This window comes from Ranitomeya variabilis, chromosome 8 (assembly GCF_051348905.1).
Source record: "Ranitomeya variabilis isolate aRanVar5 chromosome 8, aRanVar5.hap1, whole genome shotgun sequence".
NCBI lineage: Eukaryota > Metazoa > Chordata > Amphibia > Anura > Dendrobatidae > Ranitomeya > Ranitomeya variabilis.
The window spans coordinates 12,861,572-12,888,116 of NC_135239.1; the positions used below are offsets into that span (position 1 = coordinate 12,861,572).

At 44.2% G+C, this 26,545-nt stretch overlaps 1 protein-coding gene and 1 long non-coding RNA gene across 6 annotated transcripts in view; one reads left to right on the forward strand and one right to left on the reverse strand.

Annotated features, from left to right (window-relative positions):
• ST6GALNAC3 (ST6 N-acetylgalactosaminide alpha-2,6-sialyltransferase 3) overlaps nt 1-26,545 on the reverse strand; it is a 207,845-nt gene that overhangs the window by 113,544 nt on the left and 67,756 nt on the right. The window contains exons 1-3 of one of the 5 annotated variants that reach the window (XM_077278088.1): nt 26,128-26,361; nt 14,167-14,295; nt 12,581-12,778 (exon numbers count right to left, since the gene is read on the reverse strand). The exons of 1 other annotated variant lie outside the window; for it this stretch is intronic. In XM_077278088.1, coding sequence (XP_077134203.1) covers nt 12,581-12,769 — 189 coding nt within the window. In that variant the 5' untranslated portion in view covers nt 12,770-12,778; nt 14,167-14,295; nt 26,128-26,361. Of the gene's footprint in view, nt 1-12,580; nt 12,779-14,166; nt 14,296-26,127; nt 26,362-26,545 lie in introns of those variants that run through there. 3 more of the 5 variants (XM_077278089.1, XM_077278092.1, XM_077278087.1) reach the window with 3 other exon arrangements.
• Nucleotides 1,586-3,894, forward strand: LOC143788422 (uncharacterized). The gene is made up of 3 exons (XR_013218628.1): nt 1,586-1,616; nt 2,139-2,319; nt 2,744-3,894. It is a non-coding gene; the product is annotated as an uncharacterized LOC143788422 (long non-coding RNA).

Genomic DNA, 26,545 nt, shown 5'->3' on the forward strand with positions numbered 1-26,545 from the left:
ATATATGCTGGGCTATGTTCTCTCGCCATTGAGAATCATGACACTGTTCCATGTGCTGTCCAGCATATCTAGCTCTGCAGTACTTTAGTGCACCATCACTTCCGGTCCGTGCTGCTCATCCTGATATACAACGACACCAGGTGAGCCATAAGAAAATCTTTACTTCAAATATCCATTTAATAATTTATCTATTTTTTATTTGTTATTTATAAGTTTTCAATTTATATTATCGTATATCCCTTTGTCTGTCTCATATTTAAGCGTCTGCCTAATATCCTAATTCCCATAAATCTAATTTATCAATCTTATCTTTTTGCGAATTAGTCATTGTATTGAATATCCATAAAATGAATCTAAAAAATCTATTTTGTATTTATATTTGATAAATATTATAATCTCTTTCTCTGTGTCTTCATTTCCTATCTGTGTATTAGTTATCTACTTCTATTTACATTATATTCTCTTTTTCTAGCTCATATGCTCTGTTAAGCAGTTTTCTTAGCGTTTGTCATCTAAGAAGTAATATGGGCGTTAAAATCAGAGGAGTATCACAAAAGCCGCAAGAGATGAAACATAAAATCTAGAAAAATAAACAAAAAATACATAGACTGGAATATTATAGATAATAAAAAATGGAAGTGCTTTATGACACAGCCCATTACCTCTATCATTACAGAGAATGGAAGCCATCAGTCAGATATCCCTCTCCTAACCGCCATCACGTGATCTCACCTCCTCTGCACGTCCTGGAGACATTCCCTGTAATATCACTTCTCGTTGGAGTGATATATATATAATTTACATGAACTGATGAAAATACTCACAAATACCAGTGAAATTCCAGGTTGTGTGGTAGCAATACACGAAAAATGCCAAGGAGGTGAATACTTTTGCAAGCCACTATATATGGCTTGCAAAAGTATTCACCTCCATCCTAGTCTCAAATTACTGACGGACTGAAACAGGTTTTGCTCACGAATATCCCTGTATTTCGCACCATCCATCTTCTCCTCAACTCTCACCATTGTCCCGGTCTCTGCTGCCAAAAACATCCCACAACATGATGCTGCCACCACCATGTTTTACTGTGGGGGTGGTGTTCTTGGGGTGATGAGCTGTGTTGGTTTGGAGCTAGACGTAGTGTTTACCTTGGTGGCCAAAAATTCAATTTTGGTCTTGTGGGAAATCGGGATCCATTTTGTCTTCTCAGTCCCCATTTTATGCTCTAAATCTATCATGGGACTTACGAAGAGAATTGCATGGACCAGAAATTTTTAGGGGCTTTGTTGCAAAAGGGGTAAAAACATATGCACATGCCAATTTTTTGATCCCACAAATTTAATTTATGCCTATATTTTTCCTCACCAACTTAGACTATTTAGTGCTGATGCACCACACACAGGCAGAGAACTAGTAGAATATCTGATACTTGTAACCGTACCCTGAAAGGGAACCTGGACCCCCAACCAGTACCCTAAAACATCGGAGAGGCATTTTTCTAAAATCTCTCCTGGTAGCGTCTCATGCTAGAATGTATTTTGACTTCCCCTTTAAGAAGATACAAGTTCTTATTCCCCGATAGAAGGGACACGCTCAGCATCGCCGGCATCTTCTCTGTAAGATTGGAATCTTTTCTCCATCTCTCATTTTGTTCAGGTTCTTTATTTCCTACGCGCTCCACCAAGACAACAATGTCATCTTCCCTCTGTGTTCGGAGGCTCCGCGAAAGGTCAAACGCTCCAATACATCGAGCTCTGAAAAATAAAACTCTCCACTGCATGGAATGAGGGACGCGCGGAGATACATATTTATTTATACACATTACAAATGTAACTCGTTCTGGAAAGGATTTACAAAAAAGGGAAGTCTCACTGAATAAATATCAGCTGCTTCTTAAAGATACGGTGTCCAATATATTGTATTTAAAGGGCACAAAGAAGTACCCGACTCAGAGATCCGACCCGAGAGCCGTTGAGGAGCTGTCACTCTGAAGGATCCTGCCCGTCCGTGCATTACATAGCTGGCCGCCGCTCGGTGGTAACATCTGAGCACAAGGGGTTTCCTAATGCAATCAGACAGGCTGGAAATGATATAAAAAGAGGTATGTCCCCTTTAACAAACTTTTGTTTGTTTTCTAGAATTACATCAGGTCTTGTCCTCCAATCCAGAGCTGCGTGGTGCAAAGGCCACATCTGACAAATTAGCAGAGCACGGTCAAAACGGAGGTCAACGGTAAGCAGAAAGGAGCTGGACTCTAGATGCAGCTTTGGCTGTGAATGGAGTAGAAGATAATACCATTGTGCTAGCCTGCAATGTAAGGTGAGCTGAGGCTAATAACGGGCTCTATGTTTTGGGGTTGCCCTGTTTGTAGTATGGTCCAGTTGGACACAAATGGCACTTTATATGCTGAATTTAAATGTGAAAAATTCTGTCATGTTCCTCTGGTTCTTCACTGCTTTTCCTTGCTGGTCATCTTTTAATTTGCACTTAAGTCTATTTTACATGTGTTCACCTGTTTACATTTTGTATGCGCGTCATTGTGGGCTGGGTTTTGGGTTTCCAGATATTTGGAGATTATTCATCAGTCACTGCTGCAAATGTACTCCGGTACCCTACTAGAGTGACGTACGTCTTTTTTTATTTATTTTCCCTGCAGATTTTGTGACATTTTAAGCATAACATGTGACCTTTTGAACTTAAACGGTACAAGAGATGCTAAAACAAAGACCATTTTTTATTTCAGGCAAAATTCCTGAATTGTTGAAGAATTTGTTGCAAAACCTTTGCAAGACAACAAAAAGAAAGCTAAAAAAAGATGCAAATGATGAATCAGGCCGAAAGTTTATTGGAATTTTCACCAATATATCAAACACTGTGGGCCCTATTTAACGTTTGTCGGGGGAGGGGGTTAGGTCACTTTTCTTTTTGTCACGGGTATCCGTTCATGTTCTTTGTGCCAAAACGTTGCATGTTCTGAAAATTTTGCCAAAATTTGTGCAAAAAAAAAATCCAGGTGCACATAAAATCACTCTATCTGCAGGTTAATACTTTTTTTTGGCTTTTTTTATGTGACCGGTTTGTTTAAACAAAAATGTTGTGACTTTTTAAAAAGTTGAACTGTCCGGTAAGATCAGGAAAACAGAAACCATGCCCAAATGATAAACATAAAAAAACCCAAAGACATAGGTGAACACATAAACAGACTATTAAAAAAAAAACGCAAATTAAATGAAGAATTTGCCGCAATTCAAAAATAGGCTAAAAACAACAAAAAATTAAGAAAACAAAAAGGCGTAAATACAAAAATTAATGGAGCCCATAGTTTGTCTCTTTTGCTATTTTCTTCCCACCGTTTTATAGGAAAAAGTTGCACTATCCTTTCAATAAGCTTTAAAATGTCACACATTAATCTTCAAGTGCACAAAAGTAAAATCAGAAAGATTTGATGCTCCTCAAGGCCCTGGAGTAGAATTGCGCAAAAACAAATTGCAACATTTTAAAAAGCTGCAAAATATGAATTTGGCTAAAACAAAAACAAAAAAAGATGTAGCCAAGTAAAATAAACCTAAAAAGGTGCAAATCATATAATAAATAAAAAAGTGGAAATTTAAAAAAGTCAATATTAGAACCAATTTTACACCATGAAAAAAAGGCAAAAGTGTGATGATAAATTGGCCCCTGTGAGTGATCCCAACCTTCCTGCACCACAAATTCCAGATGTAGCAGCGCTAAACTTGTCGCCTGGTATAAGTTACTTTGTGTGATGGTGTGATATGCTATGTGGGTATCATTTTTGTGTATATTTTTTGTGTATATTTCTATTTTACTGATTATCATGGTGTTACTGGATCTTGTAGGATGAGTTGTTATTTGCCATCTGATATTCTCCCCACAGTTCTGTATTGTTATCTCTCCACAGGGTCAGTGAATAATGTTGTTTGCTAATATGCTAATGACATGTTGACCTAGCTTGTTGAAACAATGAGACCCTGAGACCTTCCCCCTCCTGGCCTGTGAATGAGGGGGGGAGACTTGTAAATATCAGGGAGGTGAGACACATTGATCAGTCTTGTGTGGAACCTTGGTGTGAAGAGCATATCAGAGAGAAAGAAGGGAATATGGACTGTTATCCTCTGTGCTGGATTGTTGGACTTTTATTTTGTAACCGAACTGCATTCGTGTTCTGGAATATTTAATCCTTTGTGTGATGGATCATATATATGGACCTTTCGTGTTTTCCTAAATAAAGGTTTTGGAATTGTTCACTATTCTCTTGCTCTGTTGATTGTGTGATACCGGAGAAGGAACCCGTGACAACTGGTGGCAGCAGCGGGATCAACAGAGCGTAACCTAATGGAGAACCACACACACAGAGTGAGTATAGAAATTGGACTGTATCCAGTTTACAGGAGAGAGCCAGAGACCTGGGCCTGAACTACCAGGGACTGACTAAAGAGGCCTTAAATCGATCTACTGGTGGGTGCTAGCCAGACCACCTACTCCCATATGTCTGAAGGACGAGCACTGGAGACGAGGACCCCCACCCCAAAAAGCCAGTGGGTGGTGTGGTACGAAGAAGAGATGGCGGTTCTGGGCCCAGGCGTCTCTCAGGAGTACAAGGAGGAGGCTGCCCGCCGGGCACAGCGGAGACAAGAAGCAATGGAGCTTGAAAGAGGGAGTAACGCAATGTGGAATGTAAACTCAATGATCCGGGAGCCTGTACGGATCACCCGGACAGAGTTTAAGCCATTTGATGAGGCTTCTGGAGATGTGGAGGGGTTCTTCAAGGACTTTGAGCAGCAGTGTGCTGTGATAGAGGTGCCCCACTCTGGCTGGATGCGTTTGTTAGTGGGACTCCTGAGCGGTAGCCTGGCGGAGGCTTACTGAACCATTGACTCACAGCGTAATCGGGATTATAACATTGTAAAGCAGACTATCCTGGATTACCATGCTATCACCCCAGACTCGTATAGGGCCAAGTTCCGAGACCTCCCATTCACTACGGGGGGATCGTTTAGGATGTATGCACATAAGATGTCTCAGGCATGTCAGAGATGGCTGGAAGCAGAAAATGCCTTTACTGTGGAAGATGTTATACAGGCGTTCCTTATAGAACAATTTCTTGCCAAGTGCCCCGCAGAGGTACGGGAATGGGTCCGGGAGCGCACGCCGTGCACCATGGATAGAGCTGCAGCCCTGGCCGATGAAGCCCTTACTATCCGACCGCGATGGAGGAGGCTTCTAGACAATGAACCACGGCCTTCTCCCGCACCCCATCCCCCTCCGATATCTGCCCCTCCACCCAGCCGCAGGCCGATGACAATCACAGGTCACAATCCTGGGCCCCAACAGTTCAGAGCACGACCTGGGGGTATCACAGAGAGGAGATGTTACGGTTGTGGGCAACCTGGACATTTGCAGTCTGGCTGTCCCTCAAGGATTCGGAGGGAGCCCCACCTCGTCCAGTGCATCTTGTGCACTCCATCCCGCCTAAGGAAGAGCTACCACCACCCCCACCAGAGTGGACCACTGACCACGGCACCATAGATACCCCTCCTGGAGTGTACGGACTGCGGCCTTTGTCCATCAGAAATACACAGCAACGGCATTGCCACCTGCAGGATGTCTTAATTGATGGATACAAAGTGTTGGGATTAAGAGACACGGGGGCATTCCTGACTATCGCTGACCCCCGTGTGGTTCGACCCGAGGCAATTCACCAGGGCCCGGGAATTCGCATTGTCCTGGCGGGGGGTGTCCGTAAATATATACAGAGAGCTTTGGTACGTTTGGATTTCGGTTTTGGAGAAAAACTGTGTTGGATTGGCGTTATGGGAGGACTTCCTGCAGATATCCTTCTTGGAAATGACATTGGGGAGTTGCAAAGTCATTTTGTGGGAGCAGAAGGTCCGTGGGCCTCTCCTTCTTCTGAAAGAACAATTGGAGGGAGATATCGCAGATACCGTAACGCCCATCATTCCCTACATTCTAGAGTTCAGAGACTGTCTCGCCCAGCTAGCTACCTTGGCTAATGAACATCAGCGAATGGCCCAGTCCAGTTAAAAAGCCTGGTATGGCCATAAAGCCAGGACCCGGGAATTTATGGACAAGTGCTCATGATTATTGCAACCCCTGCCACTGTACAAGGAACTATAAACTATTGAGCAATTAGGACTAAAGTGAGCAGGCCAGAGGTCTATGTAGACCTAATGGCGTGCTCACTTATTATGAGGGGGGAGAGGTTCTGATGGTGTGATATGCTATGTGGGTATCATTTTTGTGTATATTTCTATTTTACTGATTATCATGGTGTTACTGTATTGTGTAGGATGAGTTGTTATTTGCCATCTGATATTCTCCCCACAGTTCTGTATTGTTATCTCTCCACAGGGTCAGTGAATAATGTTGTTTGCTAATATGCTAATGACATGTTGACCTAGCTTGTTGAAACAATGAGCCCCTGAGTCCTTCCCCCTCCTGGCCTGTGAATGAGGGGGGAGACTTGTAAATATCAGGGAGGTGAGACACATTGATCAGTCTTGTGTGGAACCTTGATGTGAAGAGCACTTCAGAGAGAAAGAAGGGAATATGGACTGTTATCCTCTGTGCGGGATTGTTGGACTTTTATTCTGTAACTGAACTGCATTCGTGTTCTGGAATATTTAATCCTTTGTGTGATGGATCGTATATATGGACCTTTCGTGTTTTGCCTTAATAAAGGTTTTGGAATTGTTCACTATTCTCTTGCTCTGTTGATTGTGTGATACCGGAGAAGGAACCCGTGACACTTTGATACTGCAATATTATCGGTGTCCCGCCAAGGAGGTGCAAGAAAGCCCCAGTGTGGCAAATGAGCCCTTCAGCTCTGCTATATCCATAGGCTGAAATGCCTCTACACTGATGGTCCAGCACAGGATGCTATTATCCCCATGTATGAAAGGGTAAATTGTCTTTTTTTCCCCCCGACCACACGGATACATCCACAATTTGTTGATTTCACGTTTAATATTTCAGCGCCTCCACCTCTGCCACTCCCGATGACTCCGGCAGGAATGAGCGGGGACCTGGTGATAATAATGACGTTACATCGCACTTGGAGCTCCGCATCTCCGGGGGAGAGATATTCATCTGTTTGTATCCGGTGGTGATTTGCATACAGATATTTATTAACATATATTACAATATATTTGTTCATTGTTCGGTAGGTGCAGCAGGTCGGAAGCACACAGGATAAAAACACATTGCTGCAGACAAGTACTAGCACCTGCTGCCAGAAAAAAGATATTCAAGGGGTTGTCCAGTTTATAAAAACCCATTTTCATGCTCCCTATTAACAAAACTCAAAATTAATAGATGGGGTCCTCCACTAAAATCCAAATTAGTTGCGTAGAGTGCCTCTCTGGACGACCTGTCCTCTCCTGCATTATACACAACTCATTGATAGGAATGGACAAGGTGCAATGCTTCATTTCTCCAGTGGTGGCGCTGCAGGCAAATTGCACAGTTGCTGACAGGTTTGCCTTCAGATCACAGCTGATCGCTGGCTGTTCCAAGATATTTGTGATCAGCTTGTTGTCAATTCAGGAAAGGAAGAAAGGAAAACCCAAAGAAAAGTCCAAAGAAGAGACCCTCATTAGTCCCTTCATGATTGGGGGATTTCTCATTTTTTTTGTGCTTTTGTTTTCACTCCCATTTTCTTCTGCTGCTGATCTTAGATCTGACAACTGAAACCCAGCAAGAATCAGAACAGGACACTGGGGGCAACTATGTATTTCCACTGTAGATGAAATGCATCACATGGTGCCCACTCAAATAAAAATAAGTCCTGCAGGCACCAGTCTGCTGATCGATTGATCAATTGATTCCTCTCTTTACAATTTCTGTTCTACATCAATCTCATTCTATCTTTGTCCATTTGTTTCCATCTTTGTTTCCTAGTTCCTCCCTATAATTACTTCCGACATGCTTTCCTTCCTGCCTTCTTTTCTTTCCTTCTGTCGGTCCTTTCACTTCTCTCCCCTTCCATCCACCCTTTTTCCCCTCACTCTTCTTCCTTCCTTTCAACCCTCCCTTCCTTTTCACCTACTCTTTATTCCATTCTTCCCTTCTCTCCTTTTCTTCCATAAATCCTTCCCTTTTTTTCCAAGTTCTTCCTTCCATCCCCCTTTCCCTCCTTTTCTTCCATCCTTCCCCCTTCCTTCTTCTCTCCTTTAATTTCCTTCACTACTTTTCTTCCTTCTCTCCCTCCTTCCCTCTTTTCTCTTTTTCTTCCTTCCTTTCATCCCTCCTTCCTAACTTCCCTCCTTTTCTTCCTTCACTCCTTCCTTCTCTCATTTTCTTTGTTCTCTCACTCCTTCCCTCTTTTCTTCCCTCCTTCCTTCTCTCCTTTTCTTCCTTCCATCCTTCTCTTTTTATCCATCCCTCTCCATTACTACCTTCCATCCTTCTTATCTCCTTTTCTTCCTTCTCTCATTTTCTTCCTTCTCTCCCTCCTTCCCTCTTTTCTCCTTTTCTTCCTTCCTTTCATCTCTCCTTCCTTCTCTCCTTTTCTTCCTTCCATCCTTTTCTCCTTTTCTTCCATTCCTCTTATCTCCTTTTCTTCCTTCTCTCCCTCCTTCCCTATTTTCTCCTTTTCTTCCTTCCTTTCCTCTCTCCTTCCTTACTTCTCTCCTTTTCTTCCTCACATCCTTCTCTCCTTTTCTTCCTCCCATCCTGCTCTCCTTTTCTTCCTCCCATCCTTCTCTCCTTTTCTTCCTCCCATCCTTCTCTCCTTTTCTTCCTCCCATCCTTCTCTCCTTTCCTTCCTCCCATCCTTCTCTCCTTTCCTTCCTCCCATCCTTCTCTCCTTTTCTTCCTCCCATCCTTCTCTCCTTTTCTTCCTCCCATCCTTCTCTCCTTTTCTTCCTCCCATCCTTCTCTCCTTTTCTTCCTCCCATCCTTCTCTCCTTTTCTTCCTCCCATCCTTCTCTCCTTTTCTTCCTCCCATCCTTCTCTCCTTTTCTTCCTCCCATCCTTCTCTCCTTTCCTCTCTCCTTCCTTACTTCTCTCCTTTTCTTCCTCCCATCCTTCTCTCCTTTTCGTCCTCCCATCCTTCTCTCCTTTTCTTCCTTTCCTCGGTGTCCATACAGGAGATTACCAGCCCGTGTTATACCTCTGGGTTTGCGTCTTGTCCCCCTTCCCCATATATAATCTTGGAGGAATAGACCGAGTACCAGATGATGATGCTGGTGGGGACGGCAGGGACGTGGTCACCCTTCCTCCAGCAGAATACAAATGTCTGGCAGCCTTAGATGTTGCAGCCTGGAGAGGAGCGGCTGCCGCATGCCTTGCCCATTAGATAGCATTATCTCTGCAGAATGCCAATTCCTCGCTCTTTGTGTGGTGCGGGCCTCTCACATACGGGATTTTAATAACCATCACGCTGCGCTATGAATCCATAATCAGAGCTGAGAAGCAGAGGAAGCAGCAGGACTAGATACTTCCATTATTACTCTTCCGAGAAGCAGGCGGCAGAGATTGTGCGCAGATCAGAGATAGATTACAGGATCTGAATGGAAATGAACAATTGTTTCCTCTTCTATTTCTGCCGCGTCCTACTAAGAGGATCGGGGCGTTCAGTGTCATATATGAGAGGGGCACAAGGGAGGACGCAGTGCGACTAATAGCCCCCCATAGTCACAGACATTAGTGACATGTGCCACAAATAGATAATACCTATAGTGTCAATCTAATATCCATAGGCGGACATACCAGGTGCAACAAGGGATAATAGGGGCCATATTCCCTGCAGAGCAGCTTCACAGACACTTAAAGGCATCATTAAGATAAACGATGGGACTACCAGGGGCCCATAGAGTTCTTGTACAGAGGTTCCGTTCTGTCCCCGTCCGCCCTGGTAATATCTAGGACTGGTCTATCAGTCTAATGATATATCTAGATTTCTATTCCATATGTATCTCGTTTCTATTATCCTTCTAATCTTTTTCTGTTTCCGAGTCTCTTAACCAAGAACGTATTTGGATTTTTTGGCAAGATCTGTAAACTCCTCAACGCGCAGATGGTATTTCGTGAAACGCCACTTCAGCTGCCCATCTCACTACGTCAAACTGTTTGGCAGCAGGAAAAACACAAAATCAGCATGTAAGTGGTGAGAATAATGACGGCCGCAGAGCGCGGAGTTCACCCGTTAGTTACGGTTACAGTTTGAGGACGACGGCTCTTCTGGTGATTTTAGGACCCTTGCTTCTTATTCTCGCCTTTTGGGAACAGCCGGGAATCGGATGGAAGTTTCGGCTCCACTTCTGCAGATCTTCTATTTTGTCTACAGTCGTTACATTTTTCCCTTCGTGATGTCCACCCACCCACCCACGAGAATCAAGACCCCTACTGAAAACCTCTTGCTATCTATCAGATTGGGCCATGACCTCTCCCCATTGTGCGGTATCACTGCCATACACGGAGTTGAGCTTGTAAAGGGGCATCTCAATTTGGACAGCATCTATTCAATGGCCGCTTCGATCAATGACTAGTTGCTGGTGTTTATCACTACAGGTTCACCATTCAGGGAAGAAGGTGCACAATGACACTAGAATTCACCCAATACAAACATCTATTCACTCTGTGCTTTCTTCTAGGCACCAGAGGTCCTAGCGCTTAGGGCGGCATTTACTGGGAGGCGGCGTAGGAGCAACAATAATTTATTTCTCCAGCACCCAGCTCCAGCCGGACTTGTTGCCCGATTGGATGTTGTTTTTACCTGTTTGCAGTGATCTGCCTTAATGGTGACTGTATAAATATATTTACAGTGAGCTCCCCCTAATGGTGGCTATATAAATATATATGTAGTGAGCTCCTCCCTTGTAGGGGCTGTTTCAATCTGTATGTAGTGAGCTCCCCCTAGTGGTGGCTGTATAAATCTGTATGCAGTGAGATCCTCCTAATGGTGGCTATATAAATATATATGTAGTGAACTCTCTCTAGTGGTGACTGTATAAGGCTACGTTCACATTTGCGGCCAGCGCCGCAGCGTCGGGCGCCGCAGCGGCGCCGCATGCGTCATGCGCCCCTATATTTAACATGGGGGCGCATGGACATGCGGCGCACTTGCGTTTTGCGCCGCATGCGTCGCTGCGGCGCCCGCGTCGGGGCGCAGAGGACGCAGCAAGTTGCATTTTTGCTGCGTCCAAATTCAATGAAAAAAACGACGCATGCGGCGCAAAACGCAGCGTTGTGCATGCGTTTTGCTGCGTTTTTGTTTGCGTTGTGCGCTGCGGCGCCGACGCTGCGGCGCACAACGCAAATGTGAACGTAGCCTAAATCTGTATGTACTGAGCTCCCTCTAGTGGTGGCTGCATAAATCTGTATGTAGTGAGCTCTCTCTAGTGATGGCTGTAATTTAATTTATTTTACTCATTTAGGTATATAGCACTATTAATTCCACAGCGCTTTCCCGATGGGGCTCACAATCTAAATTCCCTATCAGTATATCTTTGGAATATGGAAGGAAACCCACGCAAACACGGGGAGAACATACAAACTCCTTGCAGATGTTGTCCTTGGTGGGATTTGAACCCAGGACCCCAGGGCTGCAAGGCTGCTGTGCTAACCACTGAGCCACCATGCTGCCCATTGTATAAATCTGTATGAAGTGAGCAGCTCCCTCTAGTGGTGGGTGTATGAATCTGTATGTAGTCAGCTCCACCTAGTGATGGCTGTATAAATACATATGTAGTGAGTTCCCCCTAGTGGGGGGCAGTATAAATACATATGTACTGAGCTCCCCCTAGTGGGGGCAGTATAAATATATATGTACTGAGCTCCCCCTAGTGGGAGGCAGTATAAATATATATGTAGTAAGCTCCCTCTAGTGGGAGGCAGTATAAATACATATGTAGTGAGCTCCCCCTAGTGAGGTCTGTATAAATACATATGTACTGAGCTCCCCCTAGTGGGAGGCAGTATAAATATATATGTAGTAAGCTCCCTCTAGTGATGGCTGTATAAATCTGTAGGTAGTGAGCTCCCCCTAGTGGGGGGCAGTACAAATACATATGTAGTGAGCTCCCCCTAGTGGGGGGCAGTATAAATATATATGTAGTGAGCTCACCCTAGTGGGGGGCAGTATAAATACATATGTAGTGAGCTCCCTCTAGTGGTGACTGTATAAATCTATATGTAGTAATCTCTAGTGGTGACTGTATAAATATATATGCAGTGAGCTCCCCCTAGTGGGGGCTGGAAATTATAATATTAAATATAATTGGAAATATTGTACCCATATATTTCTGTACAAAGATAAAATATGGTCCTTCTGCACCATCACAACAGGATGTAGCTCACAGTAACTGTCTAAATATGGCCTTACACTTTAGAAGAGGTCGGCGCTCACATATGTACACTCAGCGCTCACACATGTACGCTCGGCGCTCACACATGTACGCTCGGCGCTCACACATGTACGCTCGGCGCTCACACATGTACGCTCGGCGCTCACACATGTACGCTCGGCTCAGTCGTGCTCCCGCTGCATCAATGCAATCCAATTCAATGGAAATCAAATCAATTAAAAAATGTGCGTTACCTCATGTGTCTTTATGTTAATGTACCCGCCATGATATGTGAGAGGCCGATGCCGCCATGTTGCCGGAGCAGGGACGCACTGGGCTCTTGTCTGCCCAAAACAGGAAAGCAGCTTGAGAAAATTGACTTCATTGATGAGACGGAGGACGACCAGGAACAGGAACACGGACACGGTGCTGATGGCGAGCATGGGGACCCTCTACAAAGAACAGCACGAGAGACAAATGTTAGGCCGTAGAACATATGGGGATTGTATGACAAATACATCACGTTACACACTGTGGTGAGCCTCTTCTTACTCATAAATGGCTGATAACAGCGAGCAACAGCAATAGCAAAGAGACAAGTCAACAAACAAAACACTGGGATCCCAGGTCTTTTCTATGAGACTTTTGTAGGCCAATAGTCTCTAAACTGCTGGTTTCCAGTTGCTACAAAACCACAACTTCTAGAATGCATTAGAGCATGCTGGGAATTGTAGTTTTGCAACAGGTGGTAAAGAAATCTGGATGGTCTTACAAGGAAACACAACGAAAGAGCATCTGTATCATTCCTTCTGTGAGTGCTGGTGTATGGTCTCGTCAGGTGAGGTGGATCCACTAAGCCTCAGGTCCGGGATGGCAGACGGACCTCAGGCGTTGGTGCAGCTTCCAGGGGACATGTGAAATCGTGAGGACTAGGACTTACTGAAGTCAGGAGCAGATGGTCAGGGGAATCCAGCAGGGATGGATGCAAGATGACATACAGTAGTACAGATAACGGAGGACACCAAACAAGGAACAATGGAGTCTCAATCCCAAGACACAGGTCTGTGTGTCAATAGGTCTAGGGAGAGGATGATCCATGCCTGATGACCTGCAAAACCCAACGTGGAGCACAACAGAGAGCAGCGGACCCTGGAGAACGGAGCGGAGCCTGGGATACCTGTGTAACAACTGGCGTACTCAGCCAGTGCTCATTCGGTGGACACCTAATGTACATGCATGATCATTTAGGTGGAGAATGCACATGTTTTCATAAGAAAATGGGAAGCCCCTTTTTTCTTAAATCTTTCTGAAATACCATATGTCCACACCGTTTCTCCTCCAAAATCATGTGCCAGAGAAAAGTCCTCCAAACCTATTAGATGATCAACTAATATGGTCAAAAATCGTCACGTCCCGCTGAGTTTTCTCTAGTATGTATGGGGGCCTTGGAGGGTTATTCCATAAAACGTATCCCCTATCTTTCGAATAGGGAATAAATTACAGAATTCTGTGATACAAATAATGGGAAGCTAAACAATCCCAAGAACGGAAATCTAGATCCCAAGAACCAGTTTGTGCAGAGCACAATCTCCGCTCTATTCATTGTCTGTGGAATGGATGGAAACATCAGAGAACAGTGCTCAGCTGATATCGCCAGTCCCTAAGACAATGAATGGAGGCTGAGAATGTGCCCCTCAGCTCTACACAAGATTGTGCTCAGCAACCAGGGGACTAGAAGAAACAATGACGTTGTCAGTTTTACATTATCGGACCAACAGTCCTCTAAAGGTTTTTTTTCCAAAAACAGAAGTGCTAGCATATCACTAGGTTACGCCATTACTTCTTAACAGGTGGTGGAACCGTCTGCCGGGATGCGTCTCCTTCACAGTCTTCCCTGCAGAGCATCGCTCCTATCCAACTGCTGTGCACGGAGCGGCATCTTAGTAGCAGTCGCTTCTTCTCTTCATTTCTAGAATCATGGCAATATTAGAGGATGAAAATACCCCTTTAAGAAACAGGAAAGCACAATGCATCTCAAGTCGAATCCTTCTGCCTCAATAACACAATGTATTTCTGGTTGTAAAGACTCTAGAAGAAGATAATATCCCCACCACTGTGCAGAGGTCACTGCTTTAGTAAATGCCCAGTATGATGCCCATTCATCCCAACACCTACTGCCAGAACCCATATTACCAAGCCTCACTCCAGTGTAATACCCAGACCTTTGTTCTTAATATCTGCCAGGAAAAACAACAAAAAAAAGTTCTACACAATTATATTAAAAGCTTTCTGCGAGTAAGATATAAGAGAAATTACCGGTAATAGCTTTCCTCTCTCCCACAACTACCTAGGGTTTGACTGCTCCATTTTCTAGCGCCATTTCCCCTTTCCTCTTTGATGTCTGCCTTCCTCTCACATGTCTGATCACTTATGATTACTTTTCCATCAGCACTGATTACTCTGAAGTCACAAAGAAAGAAAATTCTTAAAAGGGAAAAGAAACAAAATGAAGATTGTAGGTGGTCTCTCGATAGGTTCACCATTATTGTCAAGGTCAATGTCGTTAACCCAAGTGCAAAGTCAAGGATTGAGCTTAAGGTCAAAGTCAATGGGATAAAGAATCTACTATGGATTTGAAAAGAGAAGTGGATCCATAAACACAACAAGTTTGTGGATAAAATAAAAAGCAAAGTCTAAGGAATCTGCTTGTTCTTTACTGTAGAACTCCCTGGTGAGTTATGGTCTTTCCCTTTCGAATTCCCAGACTGTGATTCTCAGAGATATCACCAGTTGGTGACCACTATAAAATGTCTGTATGGGTGAGGAATCAGTGTCAAGAGTGAAGCCAGGTGTTGACAATGGAAGAGTACCCCGGTCATAACCAAATAACTGCCCAGAAGTCAATAACGGGAGTCATACGAAGAAAACCAGGGGACGAGCCGAAGAAGAAAAGCTAAGGAGATGTCACCAGTTGGTGACCACTTTAAGAATGTCTGGAGTGATGAAGAATCAGAGTTGATGTGAGGCCAGGGCTAGTCTCAAGAAATGTACTCAGGTCACTATAAAAAGGTCTTGAGTGGTGTGGAATTAGTCAACAAAAAACTAGGGTTTGTCACTGTAAGAGTACTCAGGACATTACCCACATAATTGACCAGATGTCAAAGTCAGGAGCCAGACAAGAAGTATCAGGAGACAGTCCGAAGGAGAAAAGCTATGGAGATGTCACCAGTTGGTGACCCCTTAAAGAATGTTTGGCGTTGTGAAGAATCAGAGTTGACGTGAAGCCTGAGCTTGCCTTCAAAAGAGTACTCGGGTCATAACCAGATAACTGATGAGCGATCAACTCCGATTCTACACCGCGCCAAACATTCTTTAAGGGGTACCAGAGGACAATCCAAAGGACAAAATAAAAGGTTTGAGTTAGGGTCAAAACAGTTGAGAACCAGTTTATAAAGAATGTATCTTGTACACATTGAAGACGATCTAGCTCTATCTTCACTTTCTAAAGGTGCTGCCTATTGTCGTCAGAGCCGGTCATCATAGAGACCTGATTCACCAGCAGTTGTGTGAAGTAAGCCAGTTTCCGTGGGCAGGAGCGTGGCACTGGAATACGCCAACATGAAGGCTAGAATGACTAGTACAAATGCATGGAATTGAAGAATACTAGGGCTGTCAAGTCAAGATCAGAAGACAGGATGGAGGTTAAGATTTCAGGCCACAATGGAAGTCAATGCCAAGGGGTGGGTTGACAGACCCAGGTTCAATATTTGGAGGCACAACACTGTATTAGGGCGATATGCCCAGGTTGAACCTCAGAAGTGTAGACATAAGTTAATTTGGTGGTGAAAGGTAAGAACTGGGCAGCACGGGGGCTCAGTGGTTAGCACTGCAGACTTGCAGCACTGGGGTCCTGAGTTCAAATCCCAGCAAGGACAACATCTGCAAAGAGTTTGTATGTTCTCCCCGTGTTTGCGTGGGTTTCCTCCTGGTTCTCCGGTTTCCTCCTACACTCCAAATACATACTGTTAGGGAATGTGAGCCCCAATGGGGACAGTGATGATTGTCTGTAAAGTGCTGTGGAATTAAGGGAGTTAAATAAATGAGAACACAGATCAAAAGAAAAGATAACCGAGTCAATGATCAACCAAAATATAGAGGAAGAAGGACTATATGTGAAGGTATAATGCCTCCATAGAAGAGAAGCAGCCTCAGCCGACAGGTAAACATGGGGCAGATGTGAACATGTGCAAAATGGAAGCAAAACCAAAAAAAACGATGGCACTACAGGAAGCAATGTAATGTGATCGAGCAAGTATAAATCCACAGAGATTGTGTAGTCTGCTGCTGAGCCGGACAATTCGCTGCCACCCAGCAGCAGAAGGCAGAGGTGTCCACTAAATCACCGTGTCACACCATCATATCCAGACGATGAGGAGTTACTGTTTCATACTGTAGAATTTCAAGTATGAAGCCGAGAACTCCAGAGACTTCCGTCAATAGACTGAGCCGACATGATTGATTCCCGCCTCATGGACATTTATAGCGCCAGTAAATATTTCTGGACAAGACGGGTTTCTATAGGCCCTTATCATAGCGGAGGAGAAATCCGCAGTCAGCCAGATATTAGCACTGTGCAACTGTCAATCTATTATATAGGTATCACAGAAATGATTATAACCAACTGAACCCCCACCCTCGGGATGATTGCCTAGACACAGTGCCCCCCATAACAATAACAGACATGGTAAGCCCGTAACTATGACAGTCACGGTGCCCACCATAACAGGTATCTACAGTGCCCCCATAACAATAATAGCCATGGTAAGCCCGTAACTATGACACTCAAGGTGCCCACCATTACAGGGACTTCTACAGTGCCCCATTACAATAATAACCATGGTATGCCCACAACTATGACACTCAATGTGCCCACCATTACAGGGACTTGTACAGTGCCCCCATAACAATAATAGCCATGGTAAGCCCGTAACTATGACAGTCACAGTGCCCACCATTACAGGGACATCTACAGTGCCCCATTACAATAATAACCATGGTATGCCCACAACTATGACACAATGTGCCCACCATTACAGGGACTTGTACAGTGCCCCCATAACAATAACAACCATGGTATGCCCGTAACTATGACAGTCACAGTGCCCACCATTACAGGGACATCTACAGTGCCCCATTACAATAATAACCATGGTATGCCCGTAACTATGACAGTCACGGTGCCCACCATAACAGGGACATCTACAGTGCCCCATTACAATAATAACCATGGTATGCCCGTAACTATGACACTCAATGTGCCCACCATTACAGGGACTTCTACAGTGCCCCCATAACAATAACAACCATGGTATGCCCGTAACTATGACAGTCACGGTGCCCACCATAACAGGGACATCTACAGTGCCCCCATAACAAAAACCACCATGGTATGCCCACAACTATGACAGTCACGGTGCCCACCACAACAGTGCCATCTACAGTGCCCCATAACAATAACAACCATGGTATGCCCGTAAATATGACAGTCACGGTGCCCACCACAATTACAGGGACATCTACAGTGCCCCATTACAATAATAGCCATGGTATGCCCACAACTATGACAGTCAAGGTGCCCACCACAACAGTGACATCTACAGTGCCCCCATAACAATAACAACCATGGTATGCCCACAACTATGTCAGTCACGGTGCCCACAATAACAGGGGCATCTACAGTGCCCCATTACAATAGCAGACATGGTAAACCCGTAACTATGACAGTCACAGTGCCCACCATAACAGGGACATCTACAGTGCCCCCATAACAATAACAGCCATGGTATGCCCGTAACTATGACAGTCACGGTGCCCACCACAACAGTGCCATCTACAGTGCCCCATTACAATAATAGCCATGGTATGTCCACAACTATGACAGTCACAGTGCCCACCACAACAGGGACATCTACAGTGCCCCCATAACAATAACAGCCATGGTATGCCCACAACTATGACAGTCACGGTGCCCACCACAACAGTGCCATCTACAGTGCCCCATTACAATAACAGCCATGGTATGCCCGTAACTATGACAGTCATGGTGCCCACCACAACAGTGCCATCTACAGTGCCCCATTACAATAACAGCCATGGTATGCCCACAACTATGACAGTCACGGTGCCCACCACAACAGTGCCATCTACAGTGCCCCATTACAATAACAGCCATGGTATGCCCGTAACTATGACAGTCATGGTGCCCACCACAACAGTGCCATCTACAGTGCCCCATTACAATAACAGCCATGGTATGCCCACAACTATGACAGTCACGGTGCCCACCACAACAGTGCCATCTACAGTGCCCCATTACAATAACAGCCATGGTATGCCCGTAACTATGACAGTCATGGTGCCCACCACAACAGTGCCATCTACAGTGCCCCATTACAATAACAGCCATGGTATGCCCACAACTATGACAGTCACGGTGCCCACCACAACAGTGCCATCTACAGTGCCCCATTACAATAACAGCCATGGTATGCCCACAACTATGACAGTCACGGTGCCCACCACAACAGTGCCATCTACAGTGCCCCATTACAATAACAGCCATGGTATGCCCGTAACTATGACAGTCATGGTGCCCACCACAACAGTGCCATCTACAGTGCCCCATTACAATAACAGCCATGGTATGCCCACAACTATGACAGTCACGGTGCCCACCACAACAGTGCCATCTACAGTGCCCCATTACAATAACAGCCATGGTATGCCCACAACTATGACAGTCACGGTGCCCACCACAACAGTGACATGCCCAGCGTGCCCATAACAGTAACATCCACAGAGTTCAATAACAGTAACAGCCTGTTTTGGCAATGAATGGACATCGATGGGACCCACAACGATTAACAATGGATAAGTGATAATTTCTGTAGAATATCGGAATATCCCTTTAAGTAGCAGGAAAGAAGATAACATAATAAGTACATACAACATTCTGATCTTGGAGAACACACACTTGCAAATGTGGGACTGAGCTGAAATCATATTTAACCCCATGAATAATATTAGTGTGTATTGATTGGCTCCGGAAGAAAAGTATCACTTGCTCCATGTCTAATCACTGTTTTTATGAAACCACAGTGAAAAATTAATACTAAATCCTCTGTATCCCATGAAATGTAAATAGTCCGCACTAAATATTTATGCTGCCTTGATGATTACGTACATAAAATGAAGTGGGAATACCGACGAATATTTGTATGCAAATGACCGAAACGAGGCTCATTAGTGCCGAGGTCAGCTCATTTCACTTTGCAGTTCTGGCCACGGTTGGAAGTCGGGCGGATGTGAGATGCGTCGCCGGTAAAGAAAGGTAAATATAGGGGGTAAGAATGTCAACCATTGTTTAGAGAGGAAGATTGGGCGCTGCGTGAGGTACCTCGCTCGCTTCGTGTGACTGGGTGGGGATAAGCAGAGAAAGTTGCAGAAATACAATGTGAGCAGAATGATGCTCTTGTTCGACAATTCTGGAGGGCATCATTGGAACAGATGGTGAAAAAAACGAGTCCCAGTCGCTCGCGATGTATGAGTATAATAAAGAAAAAAATAAAGTGCTGTAAATCTAAGCAAGATTCTTTCCTTCTATAAGAAATCTGTCACTGCTGACAGGCCGGCTTGTGGCCAATGCTGCAATACCAGGGGACACAGGTAGCAGGGCAAGTCCGATTCCTGGGGTGGCAATTCGTTAACCTCCTTACCGATCATTTATTCATCCCAATCTTCTGAGAGTCATAACTTTCATATTTTTTCTGTAGGGCACATAATTTGCAGGATAACTTTTATTTTTTTAAATGCCACTATTTTGGGATACATACAATGTAGTGAAACAATTTATTTGTTATTATTGGGAGGTGTAGGAGGAAAGAAAACAACTCTGCAATTGTTTTATTATTGCATTCATCAATGGGGGGGGGGAGGCTCCTGCTGCAGTTAGTTGCCTTACAGACAGATATTAGGTATATTATGGGACGACATGAAATGTGATAGCAAAAATCAGTGCAGTACTTATATACCGTATATATTATATATACAGTGGTGTGAAAAAGTGTTTGTTTCCTGATATCCTATTCTTTTGCATGTTTGTCACACTTAAATGTTTCAGATCACCAAACAAATGTAAATATTAGTCAAAGAAAACACAAGTAAACACAAATTGCAGTTTATAAAATGAAGGTCTTTATTATTAAGGGAAAAAGAAATCCAAACCTACAGGGACCTGCATGAAAAGGGGATTGCCCCCCCCCCCCCAAACCTACTAACTGGTTGGGCCACCCTTAGAAACAACAACTGCAATCAAGTATTTGCGATAACTGGCAATGAGTCTTTTACAGTGATCTGGAAGAATTTTGGACACTCATCTTTGCAGAATTGTTGTAATTCAGCCACATTGGAGGGCTTCCAAGCATGAACATATTTTTTAAGGTCATGCCTTAGCGTCTCAATCAGATTAAGGTCAGTAATTTGACTAGGCCACTCCAAAGTCTTAATTTTGTTTTTCTTAAGCCAATCAGAGGTGGACTTGCTGGTGTGTTTCGGATCATTGACCGGCTGCAAACCCAAATGCGCTTCAGCTTGAGGTCACGAACAGAAGGCCGGAAATTCTCCTTCAGGATTTTTTGGCAGATGCCAGAATTCATGGTTCCATTTACCACAGCAAGTCTTCCAGGTCCTGAAGCAGCAAAACAGCCCCAGACCACCACCATATTTTACTGTTGGTATGATGTTCCTTTTCTGAAATGCTGTGTTACTGCTACACTCTACATAAAGGGACATACTCCGTCCAAAAAGTTAAACTTTTGTCTCGTCAGTCAACAAAGCATTCACCCAAAAGTCTTGGGGATCATCAAGATGTTTTCTGGCAAACCTGAGACGAGCCTTTATGTTCTTATTTCTCAGCAGTGGTTTTCATCTCGGATCTCTGCCACGCAGACCAATTTTGCCCAGTCTCTTTTTAATGGTGGAGTCATGAACACCGACCTTAGCTGAGGTAAGTGAGGCCTGCAGTTCTTTGGATGTTATTGTGGGGTCTTTTGTGACCTCTTGGACGAGTCGTTGCTGCGCTCTTGGAGTAATGTTGGTGGGCTGGCCACTCCTGGGAAAGTTCACCACTGTTCCATGTTTTCGCTATTTGTGGATAGTGGCTCTCACTGTGGTTCGCTGGAGTCCGAAAGCTTTAGAAATGGCTTTATAACCTGTGGCAAACACAGAATTTTTATCTTAAATAACCGGACATCTATTTTCAGTAAGCCATGAGTCATTAACTGTTCTCTATATGTTAAATTTTGAATTTATGCGTTTTTTCTTCAGTTGGTCAAGAGCCTGAAATACTCACTCTTCTTGTAGGTTGAAGTGCCCGTCAGCAGGATTGTGCTCAGTAATTACAGTGTCAGGTCGGCGCCGTAAGGCTGGGGTCACACTTACGAGTGCAATGCAAGAAACTTGCGCGAGTCTCTCGCCTGAAAACTCGGCACTACCGCCGGCACTCGGGACCAGAGTTTGATTTCTATGCAGCTGAACGCTCCGGTCCTAACCGCCGGCAGCAGTGTCGGGTATGGAGATGAGTTTCTCACATTGCACTTGCAAGTGTGACCCCGGCCTTACACGGATTACACTGATACCTGGTGATGAAATCCGTCTTGTGGTTCTTGTTTAATCTATGCTTTCAGTTTATGATATGCTTGTGCTCCGGGGCGGCCTGTGGGGGGTCTTCATGTGGTGCTCTGATTAGGTATTCATGTGTATGGCTTCTGACAGGTCACTGATCCCTCACTGACCTGCCCCCTATTTTACATATGGATTATTATACGTACTGGGAAAAAAAAAATCACATTCAGCAGGCAGGCGATCCTATAGATGCTACCGTGCGATGTATTACGCTTGCGTGAACTTGGTCTAAATGCCAGATAAGGCTCACAAATAGTGAGGCCTGAGTATCAAATTGTTTGCCCCTCGCCCCTCCATTATCATAAAGATCACTATGGGAAGCCATTCATTACAAGCACGGCCTGCTCAAATTTAGACTTATGTTAAACAGAATTTTTTGGAGACATGTCCCCTTTAAAAAAAAAAAAAAAAGAGAGATTGACTTTGAAAAGAAAACCATAAGGATCTCAGCGTTTCCATTAAATTTTGTGCGGCCTTCATTTCCTCATAAGGTGTAAATTTTCCGTGCAGTTTACATGCTGAGCGCGAAAAATCATTATTTTATAAAAGAAAAAAAAAAAAAAAGTGCCAAAAGAGTCAATTTAAACAATGTCGCGAGTATATTTTCGCTGGAAGCAAATACGATAATGTGATTTCTGTACAAAAGGCCCGAGCTGCTGAGCCGCGCCGCAGACGGAGTCACTGAACATTTCCAAATTATCCCCAAACCGCACAATACAAATGCAAATTATTCACAAAAATCGCGTCTCAGGGAAACCGGGGACTTTGTAGTTTTAATGCTGTCACGTGTTATCCCAGTATGAACCCGCCGGTCTCCAGCTCCGCGCCGCGCCGCGCTGACAGTCACCAACGACTAATTATAAATGGCTGCACGAGACAAATCAATTAGCAGCGACGTTCTGTGGGATTACACACATGTTTGTGAGAAAATACAACATGGGATAAGCCGCCTCGTGTTCTCACCCCTCGGCGACAAGCTCCGCGCCGTCACAAATTCACAGCAGGCTAGAAAAAAAGTGACTGTCGAGCAAGGACGCTGAAAAGGCACGCGATTAACCCTAACCGGAGAGCAACACTGCAAACTATGCGAGAGGCTGGAAACATGCCAATAATCCGGCGACTTATAGTCAGGAAATCAGTGCAGGAATGGAAGATTAAAGGCCTAAACATCAAAATCCATTTCCAACATTTTAGAAGAATCAGACATTTAGATAGAGTTTGGATTTGTAACTTGACAGCCCCCCTTTTTTTTAATTTATCAAGATTAGCACAGAGCAGTTTCCCATAGCAACCAATCAGGAGGCTTGCTTCATTTTTCAAAGGGCCTCTGCAACATGTGAGCTGCAATCTGATTGGTTGCTATGGGCTTGTGCTTCACCCTTCCCCTTTGGCCTAGTTTATGGTTCTGCCACCATTGTGTTGATGAGGGCCGAGTACATGGCACATTCACAGCCTTCATTGTGGAGTCCCAAGTTTTGTCAGATTTGATGCCAAAAAGAAAGCCTTAAAAATTCTGAGGGAAAGCATACCCCTGCTAAAATCAACCAAGTAACCACAATAAAAAAAAAAAGTGTCCGTTTGTGTTTTTTTTCTGGTAGTTTGGCAGCAAAGTGCGATTCCGGCGGAAGCCGGCAATGGAGAAATTAATTTCTCCGTCTCCCCCGCAGCTGTGCTCCGATACGAGAGGATGGGAGCGCTGACACTCGGCTCCCACAGCACGTCGGATGCTATACTGACTCCGGCCTACGGCCATGTTCCCACGATCAGGGCTTGTTAAGTTTTTGACATTGCAGAATTTCGGCACCTGATGCAAGTCTATGGGTAAATTTCACACAGAAAACTCTGCGTACCCACAAGAGAAGCTGACATGCTGCCGATTGGAAAAACGCAGCGCATGTCAGTTTATGCAGCGTAAAAAAGAAGCCCAGTGGACACGAGGTTATCAATCCCATCCGCTGTGCTGCTACTGTAAAACGCTGCATTTCTGTCTCTTGTGCGTATAAAATCAGTCTGGAGTCGGTCTTGGGCCCTCTTCTCACTAAGGCTGTGTTCACACATTGCTTTTTTGCTGCGTTTTTTTTAATACAATTTTTAAGCTGCGTTTTACAGTACCAGCAAAAGCAGTGCGATTTCAGAAATCTCATGCACACACATCGTTCTTTTACCTGACTGAATTAGAAAAAGAACAATGATGTAGGGACTTATTATTTATTTGAAAATCCTGTGTTTACGTACTTATGTCGAACTTTCTAAGCGCTAACGGCATGAACATTCTTTTTTTTCAAAAATTGGATTTTATTAATGCGGATTCCTCCTTTGTCCTAACTTTAGCAACAAGAGACCAATTTATTAAAAAGAAAACAATAGTGTATACATATATTTTGGTTATAATATTCCTGTGTGTGTAAACCCACTGAAAAATATGATTCTTTTGAATTGCAAAACTGCTGCGTTTTTGAACACTGCAGCATGTCACTACTTTCACCCATAGAATGCAATAAGTGCAAAAAAAGCACCAAAAAAAAAAACGATGGTATCAGGTTTTGCTGCATTTTTGTTGCAGAAAACTCAGGAAGTTGCACAATTATTTTTTTTTTTAGGGGGGCAATAAACTTTATCAGCATGCAAGAAAAAAAAAAAGCACACGGCAAAAATACGTGTGAACATAGCCTTAAAACGGTTTCTGTCACAATGCTATTCTTATTAAAGGGATTGTCACTGTAGTCTCCTGTACGGTAAATCTCCAACCAGGTAACACGTCACACACACTGGAAGAGTTTTCCTGATCCTGGCGGAGATCCGAGCTTTTATATCCGCCTCGCTGTCAGTGGTTAATAATTGCAATCCACAGGTGACCTTTCCAGTAAGTGATGTGAGGAACGCTGTGCGTGCGAGCTCCAATTTGCTGCTAGACATTACTGGATGTTGTGAGTCACACAAATTACCCGGTACACAGGGGAGCCGCTCTACATATGCATGTCCCCGACCGCCACTGCGCCGTGACATCAGCCACATTTGCGTGTACAAAGGGAAAAGTCCCAGACTGGAGATCACAGAGGAAGGCACTGCACCATCTGAACAGCCTTTGGGTAAGTTCACACAGGGCGTTTTTGCTGCTTTTTTTCTGCAGCAAAACCTGATCTTCTTGGCAGGAAAGAAGCTGCGTCAAAAATGCAGGTTTAGGTGCGTTTTTGGTTGCGTATTTGGTGAGCTTTTTTTATGCGTTTTTTTTTCTTCTCTTTTTTCAGCAGCAAAAACGCAGCAAATAATGATACCTGTGTTTTTGTTGCGTTTTTTTCAACACCCATTCAAGTCAATGGGAGACAAAACGCAGCAAAAACGCTGAAAGAAGTGACATGCTCTATGTCCAAAAAACGCAGCAAAGCACAAAATACTGATCACACAAAAAACCAATGTGTGTGCCGAGATTTCTGAAATCTTATAGGCTTTGCTGGTACTGTAAAAAGCAGCTGAAAATTTGCATTAACAAACGCAGCAAAAACGCCCTGTGTGAACTTACCCTTTATCTGATGCTCATGTGTACATGGATGTAGCAGAGCCAAGTTTCCAAACACATCATCATGATATCATATTGTGCAAGTTATTTTATGGGTTTTTTTGTATGGCGGTACAGAGTCTCTATGGCTTTGCACTGCAATGGCACAGGAACACTGAATGCTGCCATGTGGTGCAACACACGTTACCACAACAGAATGCCCTTAGGAGAGAACACCTCTGAAATATGGAATCCGATAAAATATAGCAGAACAATAAGGTAATCATATGCTGCCATATGGGGCACCACACAAAACCACAGAAACAATGCCTTTTGGAGAAAATAACTTTGAAATATGTTATCAGATGAAACACAGCGGGGCCACAAGGAAACTGTATGCTGCCATATGGTGCAAAGCATGCACTCTACCATTAAACAATGCCTTTTGGTGAAAATGCCTCCGTAATATGGCATCATACTACAGAGTCATTAGGACTCTATATGCTGCTTTATGAAATCAGAGACATGAGGGAGTACTGTATAGCACCACAAATTAAAACTCACCTTGGCGCCATTATACGGCCATGTGCATGCGGCCTCTCCCCCGTTTAAGCTTTGATCCTTTTGTGATCAAAGCTTAAAAGGATTGTCCACGACTTATACATTTATGGCCTATCCTTGGGCCATCGATACCATATTGATGGGTATTCGCAACACTGGGCAACCGCACCGATCAACTGATTCCAGGTTCCATAGAGGTTGAAAGTGCAAAGTGTATGGAGTTGGGACAGCACAGCTCCGTTCACTGATTTGTGGCCGTTCTAAGTACTGCAGCTCAGCTGCTATTGAAAAATGTAATCTGAGCTGCAGTATCAGGAATGGCCACTAGACGGTGTACGGTGCGGTATTGTCCTGGCTCTCTACACTGTGTATATCCTGCCGCTGCAAACAGCTGATCAGTGGCGATTAGTGATAAGCGAGT